General features: G+C 31.2%; 2 protein-coding genes across 2 annotated transcripts in view; one reads left to right on the top strand and one right to left on the bottom strand.

The window, feature by feature from the left end:
* The window catches only part of LOC130677904 (synaptotagmin-7), a 1016663-nt gene that overhangs the window by 917608 nt on the left and 71465 nt on the right, over positions 1-27590 (top strand). The gene's annotated exons all lie outside the window — the stretch shown is intronic.
* LOC130677957 (uncharacterized) lies at positions 633-3980 on the bottom strand. Its single transcript, XM_057484902.1, has 5 exons — positions 3655-3980; positions 3467-3575; positions 3332-3397; positions 3065-3217; positions 633-1397 (listed from the first exon to the last, which is right to left on the bottom strand). Exons 1-5 carry the CDS (start codon positions 3906-3908, stop codon positions 633-635), a joined length of 1347 nt encoding a protein of 448 aa, XP_057340885.1. The 5' UTR covers positions 3909-3980.

Raw genomic sequence — 27590 nt, 5'->3', positions numbered from 1 at the left:
ATAAACACGAGTAATTTTTTAGTTATAAAAAAAATCATCTGTTTCAAAAGTTACATAATTTTTAATTTTAAAATTGAAATTTTTAAAAATGTAAAAATATTTGTGTAGATTTAAAAAAATGTTAAACAAATCGAACAAGCTCTTTATGTGTTAATAAATCTATGACCTAGAAATAAATGTTGACAAATTTGATTTTTTAATTACAACGAAGATAATTATTTTTTTTACTAAACTAGAACAAGGTCTTCAATGATGCACATAAATTTTTAATAAATAATAATGAATTATACTAAGCTTACACTCATTAAAAACTTCAATCGAAACTGTTTAAAAATTTTGGATTGGAAATTTCTGATAGACTTTTAATCAAATTCACTTGGTAAATATCTAAAAAAAAATTTTATTTTCTAATCAAAATTTTTTCAATCAGATTTAATTAGAAAATAATAAAATATATTACGCAATGATATAACAATGAAAATAAGTATAATTTTATTAATTATTTTATAAAATAACATTGTTTCATAGTTGTTTATAATTACATTAATTATTATTATGTTATATTTTTAGTTAAATAAAGTGAATCGTATTTTATATTAAATAGAATTATTTGTTTTTTGCTATAACTTAAATTACTTCTTACAATGTGGACAAAACCACTCGTTTAAAGGTTCCTCAGTTAGGCTAACGCATCTCCAATGACTCCAAAAAAGGCATCGATCACACTCTACGCTGTAGTCAGTGTTTAAGTTACTTCCACAAATTTTGCACTGCCAATCATCACTGTTGCATTTCATTTTTATTATATTTTTGTAATTTGCATAAGCATCTGGTTCAAAAAATTTTTCGATAATATCGTCAGTGATTATCTCGCTTGCCAAAGCATCACAAATATTGCCAGGCTGCAGATGAATCAAATCGTTGTGATTGATTTTTTTATAGCCTAAGACAATTCGGTTTATTACACTTTTATCTTTTATTATCAATGATAGAATTTCAATTACTTTAGTGGTATTTTTCAGGTTTTGAAATGAATTGCATTTTGTTGACCTTTGACTTGCAGAAAGCCCAATGACTCGGTTTCTTCTGCCTCTTCCACGTCCACGTGAACGGCTTGAAAATATTGTCAAGCATCCAATATTTGATTGTAGTACAGAATTCGATGTTGCCGGTGGTAAACAGGAGTCATTCATATTCATATCAAGAGATGCCAACATTTTATTTATTTCGATCATTTTTTTCTTTTTCTCTTCATTATTTTGTGTAGCCATGATGTTTACTTGAAGTTTCAATAGTAACGTTTCAAAATTTTCATTAAATATAATCGGAACATCAATACTATGATCGTTAGTAACTGAGGTATTGGCAGCTTGTAATTGAGATCCAAGTACTTCAACCTATGCAACATTAAACGATCATTATAACACCGATTAAAAATTATGAGCGTTATGAGGGACCTGAATTTAGATTTACATATGAAGTCGAATTAATTTTTCTAGACTTAAAATGAGACAATCATATCAATGGAACTTTGTAATCTAATATTATTTTAAAGGATTATAAATCTAAAGAACATAGATGCAATGAACCTGAATTTTTAATTTCAATTACAATTTAATTTCGTAGAAATATAGGAAAAAAAAAATTATTTTCCTCATTAATTCAATTATTCTCGGAAAAAATCGGAAAAAAAATTTTTCACATAGTTATTTACACCAAAGAAAAAAAATTTTTTTTTAACATATTTTAAATGGGAAAAAGACCCCCCTGTGCGCCAGCTCAATTTTTGAGATACAGAGCTGAGATTTTAGGAGGATTTTGTTTTTCATTAAAGTAACTTTTGAAATATATTTAATTAAAAAAAAAAAACATTTTTTTCGGACACAGTCTAGAATATATATTAGGGTGCTACAAAAATCGATATTTCTTCATTCTCTCCGCTGCCGTAAAAATAGTTTCTATCTATCGAAAAAAAAGTTCTGTCAAAAAGACAATTTTTTGTTTCAATTTTAAAAGGTGAAGCTCGCTGTTTCAATTTTCCAATGCTAATAGTATGGGAATTTTACTTTTGGAATATCTCCGAACGCACCGTGCCGATGAAGCTCAAGTCTTTACAGCTTGTAGGAATTAATAAGCCGTGTCGAATGCCACCGTGAAGATCAAAATCGGTTGATCCGTTCATAAGTTATAGAATATTTACATACATACTTTCATACATGCGTACGTCGTACGTATGTAATACACATATACACGCATACAATCGGGTATCAACTTGAAATCAGTCAGAATAGCTTTCTAGAACCTCAAAACGTCATGATCTGTTAGAAATTTGATTTTAGAAAATCGGACCGAAACCAATAACTTTCTTTTTTTTTTGAAAATTTTTAATGTTCTTAGCGGGAAGTTGAAAAAAAATAACATTCCCATGCTAACAGCATGGGAAAATTCAAACAGCGAGTGCCACCTTTCAAAATTGGAATAAAAAATTGTCCTTTTGATATGATTACGATATTTCACGTGCTACAATAATAATTTATCCGAAATAAATAAAAAATAAAAAAAACTAATTTTTGTAAGCTTAAAAACAAATTTCAATTTTGTGAGGAAATCCAAGTACTTAATATAAGTTAGTAACAACAGTTAAATTTGATGTTTATAAACTTCTTTAGAGTTAATTATTCTTGCAGATCGTAAAAACTACTTTCAAAAGTTAATTTAAGTAGTAAGTATCATATTCGAGACCACAGAGTTTGAGGGATACCCGATTATACTACTTACTTTATTGTTATCCGTTAAATAATCAAGTTATACAGATAAAACTAAAATGAAAAAATTTTCACGTTAAAAATATATTAGAAGCCTTCTTTTAAATGCACTATAAATGTATTGAAGCTACATAGCTTTATTTTTGAAACAAATTGTCGTATATGGAAGACTAACAATTTTCGATATTGCAACAACAAAAAATATATCTAATTTTATCATTGATACAGTCACCTGTATCAGTAATTAACACTTAACATAAAAAATAAAAAGTTAAGCAATTTTATATTTTGGGACTTACATCTATTGAATCTGGATTTTGGTGATCATTTGACTCGACGACTATTGGCTGCAGGTTATTATCTTGTCGATTTATCGATTCATATATTGGTAATGGTTGATCAATTATTTCAACATGAGAAGTGGAGGGTGCTGTAGGATAATTTTCACGGCTCTAAACAGATAAAAATGTTTAAACGACTAACCCTATTGATTATTAAATATGGCTGACTTCTGCATTCGTATTTTTGTAGTGATTTTGTAAACAACATAAATAATTTTTACTTACTAAATCTTCATTATGTCCAATGTCGTTTTCAACAGCTAAAGTATTGACGATTTGAAGTCGTGGAGGCTGAATAAAGATTTAGAAGGTTTATTTATTTATTAATACTATTTTTTATGTTAATGTTTTAAAACTTACAGCTGACGGATCATGATCATGCTTGGGTTCAAATTTTGTAACTTTTAAATGCTTCTTATCTTGTGTTGTCCTTAAGACTAAAATGGCAGGACACAGTACTACATTCACTCTACAAATAAAATTTTTGTTGAAGACTGTGTGGTATTTAACAAAATAAATTAATTTAAAAAAATTAATATTATGCGTACCCTGGATTTTTCGCTTGAAATTTTTTTAAAGTCGTCGGTTTTGGGTTAACGCTACATTTAAAATAACGCTCATCGTATATTAATTTGGGATTGTAATCCATTCCTTCGTTACACACACTACTCAATGTTTTACTATTGCTTACAGAAAATTTATATTTCTCAGTGTTACTGTACAACTCTAATTGTTTTTTAACTTGCTCATAACTATCGAATAAATCATTTACATTAAATAATTGATTATTGTTATTCATCATGTATAGTTTTACTTTATTATGTTTAATGCCAAAATAATAGAAACGAGATTCGATTGACAATGGTAGATTTAAAGTTATAAAGGGTCCAAAGTCTCGTTAGTTATATTAGTCATAAACTATACTTCTCAAACCTGATAAGTCACTCGTGTATAATATTTAGAATAAAAGCAGAAGCACTGGCGGTTGATAATATAGATTTCAATAACATAGATTCACACATCTAATAATGTATATGTTTATGGATACTGTGTACAAATGGTATATAAATGTGTCGATCTACTACCTTCCGATTGTAAAAATTAATTAAGTTGGCCACATTGAATGTAGATACAACCAAAGAAATAAGTCGCATTAGTTGGAGATTTAAAATGTTCAATATATTATAGGCTACATGTATGTTAAATATATATATGTATATATATATATATATTAAAAAACAAAGACATATTCCAATATATGATTGCGTGATTTATACTTCATAAAAAAGTGTATACGTTTATGTGACAGATTTCTCCGTGAATTCTTATAGACGTTTTCAATAATATATTCTTAAATCAATGAAAAAAATTCAAGTAAGTACATTAGAATCAATTATTTCATAACATTAAATATTCTAATCACGAACACAATAATCGAATAATATGTATAAATCCAGACGCTAATTCATGATGAAACATTGTGTAAGTATACAACAATTAACAATTGATAAACGTTAGTACAGAGATAGCTAGTCGATGTCTTTCATTATTTTTCAATTGTGTGTCAACTTTAATCGTGTTAATGATTAGTCAAAGATAGTTTGGATCTATATATACTTATTGTTACATGAGATAGATTGTTGATGCTAAAGATATTACAATTCAAAATTAATATGAACTTAAAAGATTTGCGGTTTACATATGACCCTGTTACTGGCGCAAGCTGCTGGGTCATAAATAAATAAATAAATAAATAAATAAATACCATTTAATTTATATGCTAATATACAATTATATTGTAATCAAAGTTATGTACAAATTTTTATACAGATGATGGAAGATCAAAAACAAGTTAATGATAATACTTCATTATATAAAGGCCAAAAATTTGGTAGCTTCCTCGAATTTGAATCTTACTTGCAACAACATCAAACAACTCAAAAACAAATATTTGTGACTCGAAACAGCCGTAAATTAAGTAACTGTCCATCAGTTAATAAAGAACTCGCTGACCAATTCACATACCAATTTATTAAATATTACTGCAAGTTTAGTGATCGTAAAAAATCTAAAACGACACAACGAAAAACAAGGTAATGGAACGTAATATTTCTACTCATTTTTATAAATATTTTTAATTTGTATTTATATTGATTAATTTTTTTTTTGTATTAATTATTTATTGATTCATACAGCACTTTTCAAGTTGGTTGTCCTGCCAGAATTCACATCAAACTTGTGAATTATGAATTCTTAGAAATTGTAAGTCTGAATTTAAATCATGAAAATCATCCGGAATCGAGCGTAAGTAATACTTTTTTAAGTGCTTACAATTTATTTATCGCTGATATCATTGTAAATTTTTAATAATTCACGATGATGAGATGCTTTAATCGTCAATCGTGCTATAAGTTATTAATTTTTTCAGCATTTTTTTGAATTCCTCCCCGAGAACCGGCAGCTGACTCTTTCACAAAAAGCAGAAATTTCAAACTATTTAATCCTTGATGCAAATAAAAAAAAAATCCAAAACATGATAGAAGATCGATATAAGAAAAAAGTTCCTTTAAAAACTCTTCATAATTTAAAATCAAAATTGACACACTCGGACATCCATAATTTAGCAACAATAGTTGACATACTTCGCAATGAATTTGGTAAGATATAATATCAATTTGACAAATGGAAATTAACTATTTATAAAATAATTAAGAAAAATATGGCCATGAAATGAACTCATTCAAGAGAATTTTACACATAGTATTTTGTAAATAGCTTAGAATCGAATACTTTTAAAGAATTCTATTACATTAAAATTATTTCACTAGCTAAAATTTAAAACAATATTATTGAACCAGAAAAATTTTTTCTTTACAATGGTATTCTTGGCTATAGTAAATTTTTCTTGATTCTAATTCGATTTCATCGTAGTTGATATATTTTAGGCAAAAAAAAATATATTAAGTGACAAACAAAAATTTCAGTAATTGTTTATTCCTTTTAAGAATACTAAGATTATACAATTATTAACATCAGTAAATTTGTGAGTTGATGGGAAGATTTATCGTGTTAAATTTATAATTTAAATTCCCTCGCAGATTTGAATCACGGTAGTTACACGGTGGGTTTGTTCCATTTCACCACCAAGTATCCCTGATTAAAAAAAGTGATTTAAAACGATTTGCAATGTTAAATGCCCATAAGAAGAGGGATTCAAAAGTATTCAAGGTATTCAAAAGCATTCAAAAGTATTTAAAATTTTTTATTTCGAATCGTTTTAAATCGCTTTTTTTAATCAGGGATACACGGTGTTTCCACTGTGATTCAAATCTGCGAGGGTTATAATAAAAATAACAAAATCATCTGAGAGTAAATTGATAAGGCTCTCATAAACAATTAAATTTTAATCATATTTAAGAAATTAAGTAGTGCTCTGCCAATTACGTAAAGACTGCAGATTTGCTCGTAAATATATTAAGTGACTACTGATTTTTAAATTTTATTATGTGAATACGAATAATGAGAAGTGTAATGTTAATATGAATCTAAAAAAATATTTTATGCTTAAGATTGATTAAGTATTATTTATATCTGAATCTTTCTAAAAAGCATCTTTGAATCAAATCAATGAAAGTCCAACGATACACTAGATTATTTAAAATTTTTAAAGATTATAAGTTAAAATAAAATAATTTTTTTTCCAGAGGCAAATGTTGATATATATCAATGTGACGATAATCAATGTAAAGGATTATATTTTTCCACACAGGAAATGAGGGACGATTTTTAACGGTGGCCATCAATAGTTATGATGGATGGAACCTATAAATTAACCGACCGTAATTTGACTCTTATGTTATTAGTAGTAGAAGATTCTAAAGGTCGAGGACAAATCGCTGGTATGGGTTTATTGGCTACAGAAGAGCGGGATACGTTGCAGTGGATGATCCAAGTATTTAAGCGTGAAGTTGGAGAAGATCGTAACAACATTAAATGTTTTATGAGTGACAAAGATTTAACAGAGCGTACAGTGTTAAGAGAAGAATTTCCGGGCATACCAATTTATATTTGTTTGTTCCACACATTAAAAACATTCAAAAAAGTTATAAATAGTTCTCAAATGAAGCTCACGGAAAGACAAAAAATAAAAGCTATGGAAATCTTGGAGAAGCTTGCATACAGTCGTTCGGAAGAAAATTACCGTCTTGTATGATGAATTCCGAAATACCTTTCCACCTGACTTACTTGACTATTACAATGTTAATTGGCACAGTATCAAGGAAGAATGGACTGTATACAGCATGATGGAGAACAATCTTGGAAACGATACCAACAATAGAACTGAATCTTTAAACGCCAAAATTAAGCAAGTAGTAAAGAAAAATTCACCAATAAAAGTAATGATTCAAAATTTATTTGAGTGGTATCATTCGCATAAAAGAGAAAGCGACAATAGAACGGCAGTAGAATTCATTAAGAGATTAAATACTAATTATGACAGAGATAGTTCAGAACAAAAGTTTATAGATTCATTAACAAAATTTGCATATGAGAAAGTGTTACAGGAGATAAAAAAAGTTAACAAAGTGAACATTTTTTATAGTGATGAAAATACCAAGGAATGCACCATTAATGGTTCAGAATTCTTCGTTGCTACACCTACGTCATGTCAATGTAAATTGTGGAAATCTGAACACTTGCCATGCAAACACATCTTTGCTGTAAGAAAACTCTTTCAAATGCAATTTTACGAAGATTGCTTATACGCTGATAGGTGGAAAAAATCTTATTTACTAGAAACTTATAAAACGACTGATCCTGCTTCTTCGATTAGTAATAATTGTAATGATTCCAATGACGATAATGTAAATAAAGATATTGATAATAATGATGACTATACTGATGATAATGATAACAATGATAAGGACAATAATAATAATACTATTGAGCTTGATCATAATAAAACGAAGTACACAGTAACAGCGAAAAAAATAAAAAATAAAAAAACATTAACAGTTAGTGAGAAACGTAAAATATTAGCTGAACCATGTTCTAAACTATTGAACATAATTAGTTTATCATGTGGCGCCAAATTCAATAAACAGTTGTCCACACTAAATCAACTCACTAAATTTTTTTCAGACGGAAAAGAAGTTAAAATTATAACTACTGATGAAATTAGTGTTTTGGATAGAAGTTTTAATGATTTATCAATTAAAGATCAAGAAAATGATGAGTTGTCATTAGATAATTCAGAAACGGCTAACGTCGAAAAAAACGTATCAATAAATGTTTTACAAATGCCGTCCAAGATCAGATTCAGTGGCCGTCCAAGTGGTTTTTTGAAAACTACTTGTAAATATGTAAAAAAAAATTAAAACCACAAATAATTCTATTTAATGTAAAATACGATTTACTTTATTTAACTAAAAAAATAACATAATAATAATTAATGTAATTATAAACAACTATGAAACAATGTTATTTTATAAAATAATTAATAAAATTATACTTATTTTCATTGTTATATCATTGCGTAATATATTTTATTATTTTCTAATTAAATCTGATTGAAAAAATTTTGATTAGAAAATAAAATTTTTTTTTAGATATTTACCAAGTGAATTTGATTAAAAGTCTATCAGAAATTTCCAATCCAAAATTTTTAAACAGTTTCGATTGAAGTTTTTAATGAGTGTAAGCTTAGTATAATTCATTATTATTTATTAAAAATTTATGTGCATCATTGAAGACCTTGTTCTAGTTTAGTAAAAAAAATAATTATCTTCGTTGTAATTAAAAAATCAAATTTGTCAACATTTATTTCTAGGTCATAGATTTATTAACACATAAAGAGCTTGTTCGATTTGTTTAACATTTTTTTAAATCTACACAAATATTTTTACATTTTTAAAAATTTCAATTTTAAAATTAAAAATTATGTAACTTTTGAAACACATGATTTTTTTTATAACTAAAAAATTACTCGTGTTTATTTTTCTGTAATTTAAACGAATAATTTCTTAGTTGCACGAAAAATATACATTCACGTTATAATTTGAAAATTAATATTTCGATTGTTTATTTTAAAGTGATAAACCAATATAACAATTTCAAAATAAATCATGTTCAAAAGTTATATAATTTTTTATTTAAAAAATGTCAGATATCGGCTAATTTCAGGAATTAGAATTTTATTTTTGAATTATAACGAAGATAATTATTTTTTCTCTGAACTAAAATGGTAATTCTTCAAATTTATAAAAAAATGAACGGGAGTATTTTTTTGAATTCCAAAGAAAAATGTTTTATTAAATTATAGAATTCTTAATTTAAAAAAAATTTCAGGTGTCGGCTAATTTCAGGATCATATATCATTATTGGTAAAGCTAAATGATTATTTAGTTATTATCTTCTCTGCAATAAGAATTTTGAATCAAAATTGAATAACTTTTTTTAATTAATAAAGATATCTATTTTATTTTTATATTAAAAGTCAAAGATATATTTAATGTTTTTAATTTTTTATTTTATTTACTAAGTTCATATGCCAAGGCAACAGCCAAATGGCAATGTGTATAAAAAACAATAATACAATCACGTAATTTCAATAACAATATAAAAAAAAATGTTTTTATTGCATCTAATGATGATAAAATCATTTTCGATTAATTTGAAATAAAATATCATTTATTTTATACTTAACTTAATTGAATCTAATGACTTTCTGGTTATTCATTTATTTTTTGATTTATTTATGGATTTATTGATTCAATTATTTATTACTTAATTATTCATTTATTGACTAAATAATTAATTTATTGATTCATTTCTATATTTATTTATTAATTCATTTCTTTATTTATTTAATTATTGATTTATTTATTTATTGATTTATTAATTAATTTATTTATTTATATATTTATTTATTTATTTATTCTTTTATTTATTATTGATTTATTTATTGATTCATTTCTCTATTTATTTAATTATTGATTTATTGATTTATTTATTTATTCATTTATTCTTTTATTTATTTATCGATGTAATTATAAAATTATTGATTGGTTTATTAATTTATTTATTAATTCGTTTTGTTAATTATTGATTTATTGAATTATTTATTTATTTATTTATTCTTTTATTTATTTATTGATTTATTTATTGAGTCATTTCTCTATTTATTTAATTATTGATTTATTGATTTATGCATTTATTCTTTTATTTATTTATTAATTCGTTTTTTTAATTATTAATTTATTAAATTATTTATTTATTGAATTATTTATGTATTGATTTATTATTTTATTTATTGATTTAGAAATTGATTACTTAATTTATTTCGATTAGTATCGTAATTTGAATCTAGTAATTTTTTTCGCGCCTTTGTCAAATAACTAGTGTGCGCCAGCGTTGAATGGGCTGTGCGCATGTGGGCACGGGTGCGGTCAAATTACGGGTCATTTACAAAGTGACCCGTGCGCATGCGTAAAAATGGAGGAAAAATGACCAAAAACCCGTGCCCCGTGCCAGCACGGGAGTGTGCCATTAGCCACTCTCGGGCCGAGGCTTCGGCTTGTTCACTTGTTCACGGAGTCGGTTATTGTCGGTCGAAATTAATTGTCGTGATCAATTAATTTAACTAGTCGTTGATCAAAACTCGGATTGGTCGTTTTAGTCGTAAATCGCGTTGTTCAATCGTCGGGATCGAAATTGGTCGGAGTCGAATTGTTCGAATACAAAAAAACGTGGCCGTTCAGTTCGGCGTCTATCCCGGATCTCTCGTTTCAATCCATGCGTTGGATCGTTTGCTCGGTCAAAGTCAGAATTTTCGATGCTAGAGGTCACTAAAATTTGCTCACCGGATAATTATTTATTATTTCAAATAATTTTCAAACCACGGGTCGATGTCGAATTTTCCTCATGTTACAATATGAATATACACAAACTTTAAGCAGACTTCAAATGTAATACATATCTGCAACTCGGTCTATACATATAACCACACTTACTCAGCACTAGCTTGTCAATCCGAGATTTTAGTATTACGTAATTAAATTCATATTGCTCGTACATGTACATATAAGTATACTAACAAATTGTTAGTAACAATATTTAACAAGTGGAGGCACCTGAGGCCACTGAGGACATAACACAGTTTGCTTGAGCAAAAGTTTACTGTATAAAAGTTTCGTTGAATTTTTCGTCAAATTTCCGTCGGACTTTTCCGTTTTTGACGACAATTTGTATGCAACTTGTTATTCAATTTGACGTAAATTTACTGCCTGAATTAGAATGCAAATTCACTTCAAAAGTTGACTAGAATAAAGTTGTCGTCAATTTTCAGGCAAAATTTTATTTCAATTTATGGATAATTTTACTCAAATATCCTGATAGCCACCTTAACCGTGAGTTAACTTCAAGCTACAGCCGTATTCTGAAGCCAACTTAAAGAAAAGTGTCGGAGAACAGTTACGGTTAGCAGTAACCCTAATAGCCACTTTGCATTGAAATTGACGGTAATTTAATGTTGAAATTACCTGAAATCTGCTGCCCGAATTAGCAGACAATTTCACAGCAAAAGTTGAAAACAAAAATTTGCGGTTGATTTTTCTTCAATTTAAAGGTCAACTCCCTGATAGCCAGAGTTTCTGATCAGAAAGTCAATGTACCTGAGTTGCGACCAACTTGACGACAAGTTGTCTACAACTTTTAGCTTGTGTAACTGTTAACTACAAGTTGGCTACAAGTTGCTCAGAAACTTGGCGACAATCTACTGCCGCAACCTGTCACCAAGTTTCTGAGCATCTTGTCGTCAAGTTGGTCGCAACTTATGGAAATGCCAACTTTTGCGGCCAACTTGGCGACAGGTTGCGGCAGTGGGTCGTCGACAAGTTGCGGCCAGCTTGGCTATCAGGGCTTTGACGAAAAAAAACAGTCGGTAATGTTCATTCTTACCATTTCAGAAGGTAAGCAAATTTATACATAAAATTGTCTACAATTTGAGCGAGAAAATATACTTAACAATTTTTCAAGTCAAATTAACAATAAATTGACATAAAATTTGATGAAAATTGACGACAACTTTTTTCTAGTCAACTTTTGAACTGAATTTGCATTCTAAGTCGGGAAGTAAATTTACGTAAAATTGTAGAAGAAGTTGCATACAAATTGTCGTAAAAAACGGAAAAGTCCGGTTGACGGAGATTTGACGACAAATTCAAGGAATCTTTTGTAAGTAAACTTTTGCTAAAGCAAACTGTGATTTTAGGGTACTGCTGTATTTTGAAGTCAACTTAAATGAAAGGGAGAGCAAACAGTTACGGTTAAGTTGACAGTAAATTGTCTGTAAACTTGAATTCAATTTGAAAATCAGTGTTACTGTTAGACAATGACGTTAAGTTGATTGAAACTTTCACTTCAAATTGACGGCAAGTTCTTCTGTCAAATTACATTCAGATGACGGCAGTTGATTTGCACTAACTTACACGCAGGTATTATCCAGCCAAGGCTTGCCAGAAACTTGTCGTTTAGTTAACCGAAAATGTTTCACTGCAGAACTTACTGCGCAACCCTAATAGCACAGTTTGCTTTATCAAAAGCTTACTTTACAAAATTTTCCTTGAATCTTTCATCAAATGTCCGTCAACTTCGGACTTTTCCGTTTTTGACGACAATTGATATACAACGTGCTATACAATGCAGTTCAAAAGTTGCCATTTTACCCATTTTTTCACTATGAGGCCCCTCTTCTGGAGTCGCAAGTAAATTTACACTGCACCCTAAATTTTTGTTCGTTTGTGAGGATCATAATCTAGGTCTGAGCAAATTTTTAGCCAGATCTATTCATTAGAACAAAAGTTGTTAGCAATCAAGTTCGAATAAGTGGCCATTTTACCCATTTTTCTACTATTAGGCCCCTTTACTGGAGTAGTGCGTCGTGCATATCATCGATAAATGAATAAATTTTTAGACAAGCCCCGTGGTTAAATAGAAATTTGTGTCGCAAACAAGTTGAAACTAAATAAAAAGCTGTGTCGAAAAAAAGCTCCGAAAGTAATGATATTCAATAGTGAGCTACGTTATACAAATGTCATGATCGCGTTACTAGTTGTGTCGCACAAGTGTCACGACCGGAAGGTACTACATGTCGCAAAAATGTATAAACTACATTTGCTTTTTTATTCTGATTATCGATACAGTGCTGCATAGGTTTCGCACAAGTATCGTGCAGATGTCGCATGAGTGTCGCAGACATTTTATCACAAGTCGTGAGTGAAAATTCGGGCGCTACGCACGTGATTGATGAATATTTCAATTTCCGCTGTCGTTTTATCGCCGATTAAAAGTGTGTGTCTTAAACGTGAGGCAACTGGCTAGTAGGTTGTGTAAAATAGGAGTCCAACACGGGCCGAGAATCTATAGTAAATTGTTGTCGTAACTTAGTTATCGTAACAAAATGGCAGGCTGTATTTTACGAGCGTCGTGACCGTTGGATAGTTTATGTCTTACAAGTATCCCAACTATACGAAAGGAGGTCTTGCATAAGTCCCTTACGAATGTCGCACAGATGTCTCCAAAGTGTCGCACAGATGTCGCTAAAATATCGCACAAGTGTCGCACAGATATCTCCGACCCGTCGCATAAATGTCGCACAGATGTCAATGAAGTGTCACACAACTGTCGGTCAAATGTCGCATAGATATCGCTGAAGTGTCTCACAAGTGTCGCTCGAATGTCGCTGGAGTGTCGCACAGATGTCGCACAAAAGTCGCCTGAGTGTCGCACAAGTGTCGCACAAATGTCATACAAGTGTCGCACAAAAGTCGTTGAAGTGTCGCACAAATGTCACCGAAGATTCACACTAGTGTCGCACAAGTGTCGCTCAAATGTCTCACAGATGTCACTGGAGTATCGCACAAACGTCGCACAGATGTCACTGGAGTGTCGCACAAATGTCGCCGGTTTTGCACGCGTCGCACAAGTGTCGCCGGAGTGTTATACAAGTGTCGCACAGAAGTCGCTAAAGTGTCGCACAGATGTCGCTGAAGTGTCGCACAAGTGTCGCACAAATGTCGCACAGATGTCGCTCAAGTGTCGCACAAGTGTCGCTCAAATGTCGCACAGATGTCACTAGAGTATCGCACAAACGTCACACAGATGTCACTGGGGTGTCGCACAAATGTCGCCGGTTTTGCACGCGTCGCACAAGTGTCGCACAAATGTCGCACAAGTGTCGCACAAATGTCGCACAAGCGTCGCACAGATGTCGCTCAAGTGTCGCACAAGTTTCGCTCAAATGTCGCACAGATGTCACTGGAGTATCGCACAAACGTCGCACAGATGTCACTGGGGTGTCGCACAAATGTCGCCGGTTTTGCACGCGTCGCACAAGTGTCGCACAAATGTCACTAAAGTGTCGCACATATACTGCACAAGTGTCGCAGAGATGTCGCTAAGGTGTCGCACAGATGTCGCACAAGTGTCGCACAGATGTCGCCGAAGTGTCGCACAAATGTCGCACAAGTGTCGCATGAGATGTCACTGAAGTGTCGCACAAATGGCGCATAGATGTCACTGAAATGTCGCACAAGTGTCACATAGATGTCACTCAAATGTCGCACAAGTGTTGCTCAAATGTCGCACGAGTGTTGCACAAATGTCGCACAAGTGTCTCAAAGATGTTGCACAAGTGCCGCTCAAATGTCGACAGTGTCGCACAGATGTCGCCAAAGTGTCGCACACATACTTCACAAGTGTCACAGAGATTTGTCCGAAGTGTCGCACAAATATGGTACTAGGGTCGCTGGAGTATCGCGCAAATGTCGTACAAGTGTCGCACAAGTGTCGCCGAAGTGTCGCACAGATGTCGCTCAAGTGTTGCACAATCGTCACTGAAGTGTCGAACAAGTATCGCACAGATGTCGCACAGATGTCGCTAAAGTGTTGCACAATTGTCGCACAAATGTCGCTGGAGTGTCGCACAATTGTCGCGCGAGTGTCGCACAGATGTTGCACCAAGGTCGCATAGATGTCGCCTAAGTGTCGCTCAAATGTCACACAGATATCGTTGGAGTGTCGCACAAATGTCGCACAGATGTCACCAAAGTTTCGCACATATACTGCACAAGTGTCGCAGAGATGTCGCTAAGTTATCGCACAGATGTCACACAAGTGTCGCATGAGATGTCACTGAAGTGTCGCACAAATGACGCTTAGATGTCGCCGAAATGTTGCACAAGTGTCGCATAGATGTCACTGAAGTGTCGCACAAATGGCGCATAGATGTCGCCGAAATGTTGCACAAGTGTCGCATAGATGTCGCCGACGTGTCACACAAGCGTCGCTCAAATGTCGCTAAAGTGTCTCAAAATGTCGCTAGAGTGTAGCACAAGTGACGCACAAATGTCACCAAAGTGTCGCACATATACTGCACAAGTGTTGCAGAGATTTGTCCGAAGTGTCGCACAAATATGGTACTAGTGTCGCACAAGTGTCGCATGAGATGTCACTGAAGTGTCCCACAAATGGCGCACAAGTGTCGCATGAGATGTCACTGAAGTGTCGCACAAATGACGCAGAGATGTCACTGAAGTGTCGCACAAATGGCGCACAAGTGTCGCTTGAGATGTCACTGAAGCGTCGCACGAATGACGCTCAGACGTCACCGAAATGTTGCACAAGTGTTGCATAGATGTCACCAAGTGTCGCAGAGATATCGACAGAGTGTTGCACGAGATGTCACTGAAGTGTCGCACAAATGACTCTTAGATGCGCCGGAATGTTGCACAAGTGTCGCATAGATGTCACTGAAGTGTCGCACAAATGGCGCATAGATGTCACCGAAGTGTCACTGAAGTGTCACACAAGCGTCGCTCAAATGTCGCTAAAGTGTCGCACTGACGTCGCTGAAGTGTCGCACAAGTTTCGCACAGATGTCGCTAAAGTGTCCTACATATACTGCACAAGTGTTGCAGAGATTTGTCCGAAGTGTCGCACAAATATGGCACTAGTGTCGCACAAGTGTCGCATGAGATGTCACTGAAGTGTCGCATGAATGACGCTCAGATGTCACCGAAATGTTGCACAAGTGTCGCATAGATGTCACCAAGTGTCGCAGAAATGTCGACAGTGTGTCGCACAAATGCCGCCGGTTTTGCACGTGCCGCTTAAATGTCGCACAAGTGTTGCACAAATGTCACCAAAGTCTCGCACAAATGGCGCATAGATGTCGCCGAAATGTTGCACAAGTGTCGCATAGATGTCACCGAAGTGTCGCACAAGTATCGCTCAAATTTCGCTAAAGTGTCACACAGACGTCGCTGAAGTGTCGCACAAGTGTCGCACAGATGTCGCACAGATATCGCTGAAGTGTCCTACATATACTGCACAAGTGTTGCAGAGATTTGTCCGAAGTGTCGCACAAATATGGTACTAGTGTCGCACAAATGTCGCACAGACGTCGCCGAAGTGTCGCACAAGTGTCACCGAAGTGTCGCATAAGTGTTCCATACGTGTCGCACAAGTGTCGCACACATACTTTACAAGTGTCGCAGAGATGTCAACAAAGTGTCGCACAAATGCCGCACAAGTGTCGCATGAGATGTCACTGAAGTGTCGCACAAATGACGCAGAGATGTCACTGAAGTGTCGCACAAATGGCGCACAAGTGTCGCTTGAGATGTCACTGAAGCGTCGCACAAATGACGCTTAGTCTGTAATTCTATTGTAAGCAAGTTGGTATAATTTATGTTATATATCCTGTTTAGAAAATCTAATAGAATTTATTAGATTCTCATGAATTCCTATAGAAATTTTATAAGGACCAATGAGTTCTATGAGAAGTGCTACAGTTTAGTATAGGGTCTTACACATACAGTATAAAAATCTATCGGATTTTTTAAGCAGGGTACCGAATTATGAAGTATATAAATCTACTCAATTTTTCTACATAACGAAACCGAGCATTGAAATATTTACCAGATTTCGGTGTTTGCGACAGATAGTGTTCGAAGCCGCGATAGTCATTATTGAATTCTACAAGTTCAGTAAACGATAGGTTGCAGAACTAATTCTTCATACCGATGGCGGGTTTGACTTAATTTCCAAGCTTTCATTTACACTAGCAAATGGAGCATCAACATTCATTAGTCTGATTGTAGAGTTTTCGAAAAGTATAATTTATGTGTTGAAGGCCGTGAACCTTCAATTATTATATTTTTTTTATCTATTTTGATTGAATTACATGTATTTTCTTAATTGTTGTAGCATCGCCAATGAAATTCCTAGTTGGATTAATGTAATAAATTTCTCGTTGCAGGTAGGTTTTTTGGTTATTTTTTATTGTAATTATTAAAATAAAGTCATAGCTTTTTTGAAACATAAAAAAATTTTCAATGCTGTGTGTGAATTATATTTATTTTGTAGAGCGTGATTTTCCTATTAGCCATTATAGCTTGAAATTGACAGTAATTTGACATTGAAATGGTCTGAAATTCGCTGCCTGAATTCGCTGACAATTTAACAGCAAAAGTTGAAAAGAAAAATTTACGGTTAATTTTTGCTCAATTTAGAGGTAACTTTTTACTAGAAAAAAAAAAGTCGGTAATGTTAATTCTTACCACTTCAAAAGGTAAGTAAACTTATACATAAAAATCTCTACATTTTAGCGGTAAGCAAATAATTAACAATTTTCAAGTCAAATTAACAATAAATTGATATAAAAATTTGCCTGCAAATTGAGGATAATTTTTTTCTAGTCAACTTTGGAAGTGAATTTGCATTCTAATTCGGGTGGTAAATTTACGTCAAATTTTACAACAAGTTGTATATAAATTTTCGTTAAAAACGGAAAAGTCCGAAGTTGATTGACATTTGACGAAAAATTCAAGGAAACTTTTGGAAAGTAAACTTTTGCTGAAGCAACCTGTGCTATGAAGATTAATTCAATTTCATTAAAAATTACTTAAACAGATAGGATAATTTTAAATAATATGGAAATGTCTGACCGGTAACTAAAATGTTTGAATAAATTGAATAACAAAATTCTCTGTGTGTAGGTAATAGAGAATAATACATTTCTGAAATTAAATAAACCCTAAGTTCAATAAAACGTTGAATAAAAAATTATAGTTCAACTAACAAACATTTCAACTCTCGAGGCCTTACTTCATATTATAAAAAGAATCCTCACAAAATTTCAGCCAGATATCTTTAAAATTGAGCTATCACAAAGGGGGGTCCCCTTTCCCATTTAAAACACACGCAAAAATTTTTCATTTTAGTTTTTCGTTATAAAGACTATGAAAAAATTTTTTTTTTTAGTTTTGCCCAGTGTGATTTTGTAGGAAATTAAATTCTCTACGAAAAAGTGCTGATGCATTATGTATGTCAAACGAACTGGGAAAAAGTTATGGGGCTTCGAAAATCAACAAAAATTTAGTTTAATCAGTGTTCAATTTTTAACTTCCCGCTAAAAAAATTGTAAATTTTCAAAAATTCGGGAAGTTATTGGTTTCGGTCCGATTTACGAAAATCGAATTTCCATCAGATGTCGACGTTTTGAGGTCCTAGGAAGCTATTCTGACTAATTTCAAGATGATGTCCGAGTGTATGTATGTATGTATGTATGTACGTACGTCCGTACGTACGTACGTATGTAAATACCTGTATCTTTTGAACGGATGAACCGATTTTGAACTTTAAGGTGTCATTCGACGCGGATTGTCAATATCTTGAAGCCGAGAGAAAATTGAGCTTGATCGGTAGGGCTCGTTCAGAGATATTCTAAAAATAAAATTTTTGCAAAAATGTTTTTTTGGGATAACTTTTAATGTGCTTGATGGATTGATTCAAAAATGGACTGGGCTCTAGAGCTCTATAAGCCGCGTCGAATACCACCTCTACCATCAAAATCGGTTCATTCGTTCAAGAGAAACCGTTGTCGAAAGAATTAAAAAAAAAAAATTTTTATTTTTTCTGAAATATCTCGAAAACGACTTGATAAATCGAATCCAAAATTTGATCAGTTTTAGAACTTGACAAAACGCGTCGATTGCCGCCTCAACCATCAAATCGGTTAATTCGTTCGCGAGATATCGTCTGAGAATGAAATGCTAAAAAATGGTTTTTTACAAATCAATGGCATACAAAAGTATTTCCGAGCTCGAAGAGCTCGAAAATGTAATCACAATAATGTTTTCGAGCTCGTTGAGCTCGAAAACAGCGGGAAGTTTTGGGGCTGGCCCGCAGGGTCAACTGACAGACCGATTTTTTTTTATTATTTTTCATTTTTATTGCATCAAAAATTTTTTTTTTCAAATTTCAACGACCACGCTCTTGTAGGAAATTTAATCCTACCAAAATCAGATTTTCTGTATAAAATCGCGCCAAGTACACGTTTAAAATTTTTTACAATTAAGAAAAGATTCTTTTTACCAAAAAATGAATCAAATCGAAAAAATACCAAGTACCTAATATAATTCGTAATCATGGAAAACATTTTCAGAGAATTGAACAAAAAATTGAAAAAAAAAATTTCAATGTACTTGGTGTGCTTATAAACTGGAAAAAAAGAATATCATTCAATTTTATTTGAAAATAATTTATATGCGAAATCAATTCTAGAAATTAATTTTCCTTGAATAAATTGAGTAACGCACACCAAGTACATTGAAATTTTTTTTTTTTCAATTTTTTGTTCAATTCTCTGAAAATGTTTTCCATGATTTCGAATTATATTAGGTACTTGGTATTTTTTCAATTTGATTCATTTTTTTGTAAAAAGAATCTTTTCTTAATTGTAAAAAATTTTAAACGTGTACTTGGCGCGATTTTATACAGAGAATCTGTTTTTGGTTAGATTTGTCTTTTTTTTGTCGTGTTGATGGAGAATGATTTTAATCTACACTATTAGAAATCGAGTTATAATTTAAGACACGTGAGCCTATATTGTTTATGGTATTATTTTGTAGAAACAATAAAATTGTTCGTTAACAATTATAGTAATTTTGTACTGCTAAATATCATAATCTGATTAATCAATTTTTATAAAACAAAGAGCCGCAGTTGTTTAACGACAGTTCCCTTTAAAGTTAACGTCAAATATATACGTCAACGTCGGACTTTTTTTCCTAATAGCACAGTTTGCTTGAGCAAAAGCTTACTGTACAAAAGTTTCGTTGAATTTTTCGTCAAATTTCCGTCACTCTCGGACTTTTCCGTTTTTGACGATAATTTATACACAACTTGCTATACAATTCGAGGTAAATATACTACCCAAATTAGAATGCAAATTCACTTCGAAAGTTGACTAGAAAAAATTTTTCGTCAATTTTCAGGCAAATTTTTGCATCAATTTATTGTTAATTCGACTTAGAAAATTATAAAGTAATTTTTTACCGTAAAATTGTAGACAATTTTATGTATAAATTTGCTTACCTTCTGAAGTGGTATGAATGAACATTACCGACTTTTTTGTGTAGTCAAAATTTACTTTTAAATTGAGGAAAAATTAACCGCAAATTTTTCTTTCCGACTTTTGCTGTCAAATTGTCGGCAAATTCGGACAGCAAATTTCAGGCAACTTTAATGTCAAATTACAGTCAATTTCGAGCTAAAGTGGCTATTAGGATTACTGTCAGGCAATGACGTTAAGTTGATTCAAAGTTTCATTTTAACCCTGAAAGCCACCTGAACCGCAAGTTAATTTCAAGCTACTGCCGTATTCTGAAGCCAACTTATAAAAGAAAGTATTATCCAGCCAAGTTTGCCACAAACTTTTTCGACAAGGTAGCCGAAAATGTTTCACTGCAGAACTTACTGAGTAAGGTGTGGCTATCAGGGTAATTGTCGTCAAAAATGGAAAAGCCTCAAGTTGACGGATATTTGACAAAAAATTCAAGGAAGTGGTTACGTCCTCAGTGGCCTCAAGTGCCTCCACCTGTCAATCAATTAGTGAACTTGAAAAACATAAATAGCTTGTATACAAGCTGTCGTCAGCAACGAAAATGCCCGAAATTGACAGATATTTGACGAAAAATTCAAAAAAACTTTTATTGCACGCCTCATATGCGAAGAGTTGAGGTAGTGCTCTACTCTCAACACGTCAAGGTCAAGCAATTTTCTGGCCTTAAGATGACTCTATTATGTTGATATTTCATCGATAGGATAATATGAGTACCCTGATTAAAAAAATGTATTTGACAGGATTAAAAAGGATTAAAATTTTAATACTTTCAAATCCTGCTAAATACTGTAAATCCTTTTTCAAAATTCACGATTAATCATATTAAATACTTTTTAATACTAAAATAATCGAAAGGAGTAGAAGGATTTGAAAGGATTTAACTAGCATTTAAAATTTCTAGTTCTATTGAATACTTTTTGATCCTGAAATAATGTTTTTATTTCGTTATCTTTTTGGGATATAAAAGGATTCAACCAGTATTTAAAATTTTTAATGCTATCGAATACTTTTTAATCCTGAAATAAAGTTTTTATTTCAATATCTTTTTAGCCCTTGCGACATTAAAAACATTCTGGATACACTCTGGAAATATTCTGGTAACACGATGCAACCATACGGACTCCAGAGTATTTCCAGAATGGTTTTGTGCCCTTTTCTGAGAGTGAACCCAGAGTATTTCCAGAGCGGATACGGAGTAAATCCAAAATGTTTCCAGAAAGTATCCAGAGTGGATACATACTGACACCGTTATGCATCCACATTGAACACAAACTGATACCAAAGTGTTTCCAGAATGTTTCCAGAGTGGGATCAGAGTGAATACATACTCAAACCAGAGGGTATTCAGAGTAAATGAATACTGAAAGAAAAAAAAAATTTACCGAAATATATTATTTTAAGAATATTCAAGAGCATTTATTGAATACAATTATGTTTCTGGATTGTAAAAACAATTTTTCAAGAAAACAAAAATATTTGACATTATTGTCACAATGTAATATAGCATCTACTATATGACCATCCAAACAGGCACTTGTCACTCTGTCAAATAACAGAGAAATACCCGTGACAGAATTATTTTTAAATATAGAATATAAAAACTCTGAAACACCTATCTAACCAGGAACAGGACAATCATAAGTTGGGCGCGATCTAGCGGCGAACACTGAACTACTTCCACTGCTGCTTAGCACCAGTGACTTTCTCCTCCTTAACATATATCTTCTCCCAGCAAATTTTTCTCTCAAGTCTTTCACATTAAAACCCGGGTCAAAGCAAAAATTTTTTTTTGGGATAAAAATACTTAATGAAAATAACAATTTTTAAAAAAACAATTGTTTCTTAAAAAATGTTTTTTATTGCTAAAAAGCGAATTTGCTAATTAATAATTTTTTTGTATTTATTAAAAAGTATTCATAAAAATTACTGTTATTCATAATTCCTTAAGCAATTGAGTTAGAGCTTCGGTTACAAGCTCGATTTGTTTAATGATTAATGGATAATGAAAAAGACTTGAAGTGTTGTAGTTGTGTCTTCAATAAGTTATTTTAATAACAATAGAGAAGAACAGAAAGGTAGCGACAAGTCCAAGTGTACAATAATTTAAAAAATTATATAAAAGATTAAAAAAAAATTTTTTCTACAAAATAAAACGCTTGGTTATTTTTAGTATTTGAAAAAAATATTGCGTGAAAATTTATTTGTTTACAACAAATTGTTTGTTTAATAAACAAATAATAAATGAATGAAAACAATTTTTTTTCTAATATAACAGAACATGATTAATGATTATTTAAAAAAAATAATGGTTCTTTAATATTAATATTGAGTAAAAAAAAAAATTGTTAATTAGCTAATGCGCTGTTTAGCAAAAAAAAATTTTTTTAAGAAACGATTTTTTTCTTAAAATTCCTTATTTTTATTAAGCGTTTTTTTCCCAAAAAAAATCTTATTAAATCTAATTAGCCATGTATTTGTTTATGACAATTATTTAAACAATGCAAGTAAAAATTTTTTTCAAATTATTGTTATGTAGCTTTCAGCAATAAAAAAACAAAATAATCAAAAAAGTAAATTTTCTTGATTGCTTTATTTACGTTTTTTATTTTTCAATGGCTTAGATTGTTAATAAAATCGAAATTTTTTTATTTTTTCACCAGCTATCTTTTCTAAACCCTTTCAAGAATAGCTTTAAGAAGTAAAAAAAATTCGGGGTTTTTAGTTTGGAAATAATCAGGGTTTTTATGTAAACTTTCAACAAGTAAAAATTAATTAATTAACAAAAGCATAGTTAATTAAAAAATTTGGGTTAAGATTGTTTTTCTGTAGATTATTATTGATTTATGAGTTTAGAAAGTACCCAATTTTTTTTAGTCCTTAGTATTTAAATTTTATCGACTCTGGGCCCATTTTGAATACACTCTGATTTCATCCTGTACTCATTTTGAGCCCATTTTGAAAATACTTTGATTCCATTCTGGACTCACTGTGGGCCCATTCTGAAAACACTTTGATTTCATTCTGGATTCACTTTGAGTCCATTCTGAAAACACTTTGATCTACTCTGGATCAATTCTGAAACCACTTTGGTTTCACTCTGAAAAAAGGGCACAAAACCACTCTGGGAACATACTGGACTTAGAATGTTTACATTCTGACTATGATTCCAGAGTGTTTCCAGAGTGGGTTGAAGGTCGCAAGGGAGGATATAAATGAATTTAACCAGTATTTGAAATTTCTAATGCTATTGAATACTTTTTAATCCTGAAATAATGTTTTTATTTCGTTATCTTTTTAGGATATAAAAGGATTCAACTAGCATTTAAAATTTCCAATGCTACCGAATACTTTTTAATCCTGAAATAATTTTTTTATTTCATAACCTTTTTAGGATATAAACGGATTTAACCAGTATTTGAAATTTGTAATGCTGTTGAATACTTTTTAATCCTGAAATAATGTTTTCATTCCGTTATCTTTTTAGGATATAAACGAATTTAATCAGTATTTGAAATTTCTAATGCTACCGAATACTTTTTAATCCTGAAATAATGTTTTCATTATAAAAAGTATTTAAAAGTATTTAACAGTTTAAATCATTTCAAATCCTGTTAAATCATGTTTTCAGGATTAAATAGTATTTAACAGAATTAAAAAATTTGAATCATGTTAAATCCTTCTGAATCATATTTTCAGGATTCGATAGCATTCATAAGGATATAAATTTTTTTAATCCTGTCAAATACTTTTGTTTAATCAGGGTACACGTATATCGAGAAAAGACTTGAGAAAACTCATTTTATGTTTCTTAAAGAACATCGGTTCTGCTAGTTTAAAGAAAAAACGAGTTTGAAAAAAATTTCACTTGGACGTCCGGATGTCTGTATGTATTAATTTATTGGGATGTAGTCAGAAAAACTGCCAAAAAAATCATCGTATCGAGAGCGGTTTTTTTTTATTTTGTTCAGAATTTTCTCAAGATGAACCCTTTCGATATTCACTATCGTAGTTTTTTTCGTTTTTTTAATATTAAATTAAAAGTGATGACTGATAGCATTTTTGTATACAAAATCCCGTGTATATTTTTTTCCACTGATGCTACCTCTGACGGATATTTTTGCAAACCTCATATATATAGATATATTCTGTTATGAGCCTTTTACCGGTGCTGCATCCAGGCTAGGGAAGAAAATTCACCGGTAAAATAAATATTTTACCTATTTTACCAATTTTCAGCAGGTTATTTACCGGATAAATAACCAAAGTAGTTAATTTTGTTCCGTGGGTGGCGTTGATGTGCGATTGAAGATGTGTACAATGTAGACTAAAAATTATTAGCAATTATCTATTATCTTTCAATATTATTGAGTTGATAAATAAATAGTTAAAAATGATAAAAGTGAAACATTGATCAAGGTTATTCGCGGATCTTGTCAAATGCAGCTTTAGTATTGAAATACGACCTTCTGTAGAGTTCTGTTATAACAAAGTTGGTTGAACAGAAGAATATGAGATTCATCGACCCAGGTTCGAATCTGCGGCATGCAATTTATTATTTTTTTTATTTTACTGAAGTTAGCCGACGTTTTTAATTTTTTTTTATTTGTTTTCAATAATTAAATTTGAACAAAAAACATTTCTTTTAAATTGCAATTAAAGTTTATCAAGTTTTTTAAAAATACAATTTATTTTTTATTTTTTTGTAATAATTTTTTCAATAAAAAAAAATTCAGTACACCAAATTGCTTATAAAACTTAGTATACTAAACTATATACACATTCGACGCAAGTAGATATTTATCATTTAAATTAATATTTTACCGGTTAAATAGCCAAATAACTTACCGGTTAATAACCGGATATTTGTCCACTCGAATCACTAAATACGACCTTCTGTAGAGTTCTGTTATAACAAAGTTGGTTGAACAGAAGAATATGAGATTCATCGACCCAGGTTCGAATCTGCGTCATGCAATTTATTATTTTTTTTATTTTACTGAAGTTAGCCGACGTTTTTAATTTTTTTTTATTTGTTTTCAATAATTAAATTTGAACAAAAAACATTTCTTTTAAATTGCAATTAAAGTTTATCAAGTTTTTTAAAAATACAATTTATTTTTTATTTTTTTGTAATAATTTTTTCAATAAAAAAAAATTCAGTACACCAAATTGCTTTTAAAACTTAGTATACCAAACTATATACACATTCGACGCAAGTAGATATTTATCATTTAAATTAATATTTTACCGGTTAAATAGCCAAATAACTTACCGGTTAATAACCGGATATTTGTCCACTCGAATCACTAATGTCAAATAACAGTCAATTTCAAGCTAAAGTGGCTATTAGAGGAGTTAATTTGCAGTTGAGGTGACTATTAGGGTAAATTTCATATCAAACTATAGTAAAAAATATAGACTGGAGCTCCACTGGTGGCGAAAACATTAATTATTGCTATAGAAAAATATATTTCATTTACTGAATCATGGCATTTCTTATAAGTTTTTATTCTCTGGCAGTGCCCTTTTCGCATGAAAAAATTTGTAAAATTATTAAAAATGGGGGTGCTATAGTATATGCTGGCCTAATTTCATTATTTAAATTAGTTCTCATTACTAAAATGGGTAAAGTTTCATAATTTTATGACGAACAATCAATCATCTTTCGACTGAAAAAAGAATTTTCTGAAAATTTTGTTTTTTAAAAAAGTTTTTAAAAATTGGAGCTAAATACCGTTCGGTCTACGGTATAGAGACACGGCAGGCTCGCGCCATGACACTTCACACATATACATGTGTGTTTAAACGTGTACTTGGCGCGAGACACTACCGTGTCTCCTGATTTCCTTCAAAAAGTATCTGATATCATTTATACGTCAAATGAATGAGAAAACAGTTACAGGGCTTTAAATGTTAACGAAAAGTGAAGTTCACTTTCCGTTGACATTTCAGATCAAAAAATTAATATGTTTCAAACTTCACTTTTCGTTGACATTTAAAGCCCTGTAACTGTTTTCTCATTCATTTGACGTATATATGATATCAGATACTTTTTGTTAGGAAATTAAATTTCTTACAAGAGCGTGGTCGTTAAAATTTAAAAAAAAAATTTTTTGATCAATAAAAATAATAAATAATAAAAAAAAAATTGAACACTGATTAAACTAATTTTTTGTTGATTTTCGAAGCCCCGTAACTTTTTCCCAGTTCGTTTGAAATACATAATGCATTAGCACTTTTTCGAAGAGAATTTAATTTTCTACAAAATCATACTAGGCAAAACTGAAAAAAAAATTTTTTTCATAGTCTTTATAACGAAAAACTAAAATGAAAAATTTTCGCGTGTGTTTTAAATTGGAAAGGGGACCCCCCTTTGTGATAGCTCAATTTTAAAGATATCTGGCTGAAATTTTGTGAGGATTCTTTGTATAATATGAAGTAACTTTTGAGCCTATAAGACGTTAAAAAAAAAATATTTTTTTATTTTGGGACACCCTAACATACATATATATATATATATATATATATATATATATATATATATATATATATATATATATATATATATGTCGGAGATAAAAGAATAAAATGGGGTTTTCCAATAGGACGGGAAATTTCCAACAGTCGAGACTAGTTTTTATAGTAACAATTAAATAATAAAATTTAAGTTCTAGTTGTTTACAACTTAAGCAGATTATGTTTATTACGGGAGGCTTAGGCTCGCTGTGAGATCTGTTCACCAAACGTAGCCACGGTCACAGGATGGGTATAGTAAGACACAGAGGACAAGATAGTAAGATAATATGAGACGGTTGTCCTTCTTTGAATATTTTGAAAAAAAGGTTTTTTAACAAAAAGTACAGAGTTTGGTACTAGTTGAGTCAGTTAGTTCTGATTGTGCATTCGTTGTGCGAGTACAAGTTTTCCTGTCGACCGTGGATTCGTTCTCGAGCCTAGTTTACCGTAGTATTTGTAAATTATTCGATTAGGTTTTATTTGAATATTATTGGACTGTAG

Source organism: Microplitis mediator, chromosome 1, assembly GCF_029852145.1.
Source record: "Microplitis mediator isolate UGA2020A chromosome 1, iyMicMedi2.1, whole genome shotgun sequence".
Classification (NCBI taxonomy): Eukaryota; Metazoa; Arthropoda; class Insecta; order Hymenoptera; family Braconidae; genus Microplitis; species Microplitis mediator.
The sequence above is the reverse complement of the archived record's forward strand: the minus strand, read 5'-3'. Positions and strand labels throughout refer to the sequence as shown.

What these genes read in the sequence shown, in the direction of transcription:
- LOC130677957 (XM_057484902.1), bottom strand. Translation starts at nt 3,908, where the DNA reads ATGATGAATAACAATAATCAATTATTTAATGTAAATGATTTATTCGAT. An exon ending in ATGATCATGATCCGTCAGCT is followed by an intron (nt 3,398 to 3,466) that starts GTAAGTTTTAAA and finishes ATCTTTATTCAG; the next exon opens with CCTCCACGACTTCAAATCGT. An exon ending in AAAATCCAGATTCAATAGAT is followed by an intron (nt 1,398 to 3,064) that starts GTAAGTCCCAAA and finishes AATGTTGCATAG; the next exon opens with GTTGAAGTACTTGGATCTCA.